The 5,000-nt window shown below is 48.0% G+C and overlaps 1 protein-coding gene across 2 annotated transcripts in view; it reads left to right on the plus strand.

The window, feature by feature from the left end:
* Positions 1-5,000, plus strand: part of rabgap1l (RAB GTPase activating protein 1-like) — a 167,370-nt gene that overhangs the window by 139,615 nt on the left and 22,755 nt on the right. Inside the window, exon 1 of one of the 2 annotated variants that reach the window (XM_078285513.1) lies at positions 2,774-3,594. The exons of the other annotated variant lie outside the window; for it this stretch is intronic. Coding sequence (XP_078141639.1) covers positions 3,472-3,594 — 123 coding nt within the window. The 5' untranslated portion in view covers positions 2,774-3,471. Of the gene's footprint in view, positions 1-2,773; positions 3,595-5,000 lie in introns of those variants that run through there. 2 annotated transcript variants of the gene reach the window in all.

Consider the following 5,000-nt stretch of genomic DNA (forward strand, 5'->3'; position numbering starts at 1 on the left):
CATGCCGATGCCGCGGCTTACTGGACGTCCGCTGTCCAGTCAACTGAGACCCGGGGTGAGCCAATGGGAGGAGAGAGAGGAACCAGGGTGAGCCAATGGGAGGAGAGAGAGGAACCAGGGTGAGCCAATGGGAGGAGAGAGAGGAACCAGGGTGAGCCAATGGGAGGAGAGAGAGGAACCAGGGTGAGCCAATGGGAGGAGAGAGAGGAACCAGGGTGAGCCAATTGGAGGAGAGAGAGGAACCAGGGTGAGCCAATGGGAGGAGAGAGGAACCAGGGTGAGCCAATGGGAGGAGAGAGAGGAACCAGGGTGAGCCAATGGGAGGAGAGAAAGGAACCAGGGTGAGCCAATTGGAGGAGAGAGAGGAACCAGGGTGAGCCAATGGGAGGAGAGAGAGGAACCAGGGTGAGCCAATTGGAGGAGAGAGAGGAACCAGGGTGAGCCAATGGGAGGAGAGAGAGGAACCAGGCTGAGCCATTGGGTGGCGAGAGGAACCAGGGTGAGCCAATGGGAGGAGAGAGGAACCAGGGTGAGCCAATGGGAGGAGAGAGGAACCAGGGTGAGCCAATGGGACGAGAGAGGAGAACCAGGGTGAGCCAATGGGAGGAGAGAGAACCAGGGTGAGCCAATGGGTGGCGAGAGAGGAGAACCAGGCTGAGCCAGTGGGTGGCGAGAGAGGCCCCATCATCAAACTCCCGCTCTCATTTTTTTCTGTCCTCTCGATCGGTAAACAAATATATTCATATGCAAGATAGCGCATGACGTCATATGGCAACTTCTAGCGACTTTTTGGGCAGCCGGCAGCTTCTTCCCTCGGCAGAGAGTTGGTAACGCCGCCGCCGCCGCCGCGCCCGCCACACCCAACCACCATCAACAGAGGAGGGAAAACCACTCTGCTTTCTCTTCACCCCCCCTTTACATGTTTCTCTCCGTCGACGTCTAAATCGGATCAGCTGAGCTCCTAAGCGGCTTAAAGCGGCGAAGGAATTCAGCGGCACCTCGGCTTGATGAACACAACGGGCAGGAGGGTGGCTTAGCCTTTCTGGGGATTATGGGAGGAATTTGAATTTCTCAGCCTCCTTAAACGTCCGTCGGGCCGCGGCTGGAGAGATGACTTTTGAAGACGTAAAATACAAAAAATGGAGGGATGTGTCGGATATTCGTCCGCCGCTCGGGGTTTGATTGATTAATCCGTTAGAGGTTTTTACCGTCGCCTCCAAATCCCTCCGAGAGAAAAGCGAACCTCAACAGACTGAGGACGGATGTGAAAAAAGACAGAGAGGGGAGGGAATGAAGAGAGACTGGGAGAGAAAGAGAGAGAGAGATATAGAGAGACAGAGAGGAATTACATGGATGGATGAAGAGTCAGAGGCGTTTAAAGAGAAATAGACGTGCAGAAACACTGACAAAGAGTTGTAGAGAGATAGAGAGGCATATATAGAGAAAGTTATATAGCGGGACAAACAAAAACGGTATGTTTGGAGAGAGATAGTGGGGTGTAGATGGTTATCAGGTGATGTAACACACCCTATGGCGGCCATGTTGGAGGTCCTCAGTGGCTGTGAACAGCTGATTGTGTTTCTAAATGTATGACTTATGACTCTCAACAGAACTGAATAGATGTTTCTGACTGAACTGATCATTTCATCACTGATCCATCTGATTGATTTAGTGTTTAGATAATGTCAGCTTGTTAGCTAGCTAACCATAGTATCTGGTCAGCTAACATCACTGTCTTGTTGTTAACACATCTGATTAGCACACTAGCTAATGTATCTAGCAGCAGCTAGCGTTAGCATGTTCACATTAACATCAGTGTTTGCCGGCTAGTTAGCTAGCTAACAGTTTGTTCAGGTTAACTGAGCTGACTCTTCTCAAGCTACAACTCAGAGTGTTTTGGAGTAGAGACTAGGGCTAAAGACAAGACAGTTTACTGTGTCACAGTAACCAAATCCACCTTATCACACTATTCACTTTTACTGAGAACGTTACTGAATGGATCTACAGCCACACCACAACAAGCTGACTCAGCTGCTCTCTGCTTCTAGCTGCTTCTACAGATTTACACTTTATTATCTAACAGAATATTCTCCATGTGTTCCTCCATGGATGGACGGAGACGCAGCTGGTTGAGAGGAGATATGTGACAAAACTGCAAAGCCTCTGTATAAAGGATAGAGAGAGATAGGTATGTTATACAGTGGAGAGCTAGAGGTATATAAATAGATAGAGATGTATATATAAATAGATAACAGTATACATTAAGAGAGGTATAGATATAGAGGTGTACAGTGAGAGAGAGAGAGAGAGAGGTGTACAGACAGATAAGTAGTGGCTTTTGATGCTCTTCCCCTCACAAGTGGAAGGAGGAGGAGCCTGTTGCCATCACGACAGATTGATTGACAGGTAGATTTGAGCGGGGAGGGGGGCTGGGGGAGGAGGAATTTGTATTCAGGCATCGTCCAGGACAGCCATGAAGTCGGGCGCTTTCATTTCACTTCCTGGGTTTTACCGTTGGAGCGATGTGCAGCTCTGAAGGACGAGTCACTGTGGTCGCTCTGACGACTTCCTTCCTATCTGACACACACACACACACACACACACACACACACACACACACAGAGAGAGAGAGAGAGAGAGGCGGAGTGTGTAGCTGTGTAAACCAACTAGACTTTATCTTTACTGAGTGCAATGAGCAGAAACAACATAACCTCCAGACTGCAACCAGAGAGAGAGAGAGAGAGAGAGAGAGAGATACAGAAGGGGAGGGAGACTGAGAGAGCAGGAGAGAGACTAAGAAGGAGAAGAGAGACTGAAAGAGAGAGACTAAAAGAGAGAAAGAGAGAGGGACCAAGGGAGAAAGACATAAGAGAGAGTGAGGAAGAGAGGGAGCGAGCGTTACAGAGAGAGAGAGAGAGAGAGAGAGTCACTGAGAGAAAGAGACTAAGGGAAAGTGTTAAAGGAGTGACTAAAAGAAAACGCGGGAGAGAGAGAGAGAGAGAGAGAGAGAGAGAGAGTAAGCCACAGCAGAAGAAAGCGTTTAAGAGAGAGAGCGGGAGAGAGACTAAGGAGAGAGAAGTACTCACTCAGTGGAAAAGGAAGAAAAGCTAACTCATCCTCCTCTTTCGTCGCACTCTAGCATTACAGAGAGGAGAGAGAGGGACAAACAGGTGTGTTGTTCTCACCCCCCCACCCCCCACCCCCCCCCCTCACCCCCCTCCTCTCAGGGGGCGGGGCTTGGCTCCTGAGGGACTCTTGAAAGCAGCCGGTCGCCTCCTTCTTCTTCACTCTCAGAAAGAAACAAAACCTGTCAGCTGCACTCCTCTCCTCTCCTCTCCTCTCCTCTCCTCTCTTCTTCTACTGCTCCTCCACTCCTCCTCCTCCTCCTGCTCTTCTTCTGCTTCTTCCTCGTCTCCTCCTCCTCCTCCTCCTCCTCCTCCTCCTCCTCCTCGGGGGCGAGCGGGGGTCAGGATGATGCAGGAGGTGTCCATCACGGTGGCGTACGACGCCCACGTCACGGAGCGGCCGGGCGAGGAGGACGCCCTGGCCCGCCTGGTCGCCCACTCCAGACCGCCCAGAGCGCCCCGACCGGTGGTACGTCTGACCCACAGCTGTCTCTCTCTCTCTCTCTCTCTCTATCTCTCTATCTCTCTCTATCTCTCTCTCTCTTTCTTTCTTGCTTTCCGTCTGTGCAAGTTTTTAAGGTAATTTTAGTTCCATTCTTCTCTGTTTTGTTGAGATATTTCATTAAATAACATCAGAAGTCAAAGCCTTTCTCCGTTTCCTTCTCTCTCTTTTTTGCCTTCTGTCTGTCTAGATTTTTAAGGTAATTTTAGTTCCTTTCTTCTCTGTTTTTGTTGTTATTTCATTAGAGAACATCAAAAGTCTTTCTTTGTCTTTCTTGCTTGCCTCTTTGCTTCATGCAATTTCCCAAAGAGGATCAGTTAGTTTCATTTAATTTAAGCTCTCATCATTTTCTGTTTTTTGTCTTTCTTTCTTTCTTTCTTTCTTTCTTTCGTTCTCTGATTGTATTTCCATCTGATTCTAATGGGAGACATTCCTATCTATTGCTGCTGACCTTATGCTTTAGATACGAGAAATGGAAAGGAATTCACCTGTTTTCTTTCTTTCTTTTCTTTTTTCTGTTTTATTTATTTCCCTCTTGTTTGGTTTTCAGTTGTTTTTCACCCTGTCATTTGTCTTTCCTTCCCCCTTTCTTTCTTTCTTTCTTTCTTGCTTGCTTTCTTATTCTCTCTTTGACTCCTCACTTTCTCTCATTCGCTCTCCATCTTCTCTTTCTCTGTTTCTTTCTGTTTTTTAATTCTTGCAGACCTCAGCAGTTTGGGCTTAAACAGAGCTGGAATATGCAGTTTGTACAGAAGCTACAAGTTTCCTGCCTTGTGGTAGATGGTGCAGAGATTTGTGTGTTTGCGTGCGTGTGTGTGTGTGTGTGTGTGTGTGTGTGTGTGTGTGTTGTGTTCCTACTGAAAGTGTGTGTAGTGTTTGAGGTTACAAAGCCTTGTCAGTCAGTCGGGAAGTGAAGCGCGTTAGTGGATGTCAGTTTGTTTCAATTACTGATGTATTTTGGAATCATTGGAGACCTTATGCTTTTGTGTGTGTGTGTGTGTTGTGTGTGTGTGTGTGTGTGTGTGTGTTCCCTCTCACATGGTTAATTAAATTCTGTGGCCTAGTTTTCTCTCAGATGTCCACTTGGCTCTAAACTTATTTCAATATTCAAACTCCTCTGGGCTGCCACCTTATGTAAAAGAAGACCACACTCCTCCACACACACACACACACACACACAAACACACACACACACACACACACACGTTTCTGCTAGCATAATACCCAGCATGGCACGTTTTACCACAGCCTGCAATCTCCGCCTGGAGGTTTGGGACCAATTCCATTTTCTGCTGTAGGGATTCAGGTCAGGAATCTAAAAGTGGGCCTGGTACCATTTCCTGCGGCGCGAGGCGTCTTTAATCGCATTTCCT

Source organism: Centroberyx gerrardi, chromosome 9 (assembly GCF_048128805.1).
Source record: "Centroberyx gerrardi isolate f3 chromosome 9, fCenGer3.hap1.cur.20231027, whole genome shotgun sequence".
Classification (NCBI taxonomy): Eukaryota; Metazoa; Chordata; class Actinopteri; order Beryciformes; family Berycidae; genus Centroberyx; species Centroberyx gerrardi.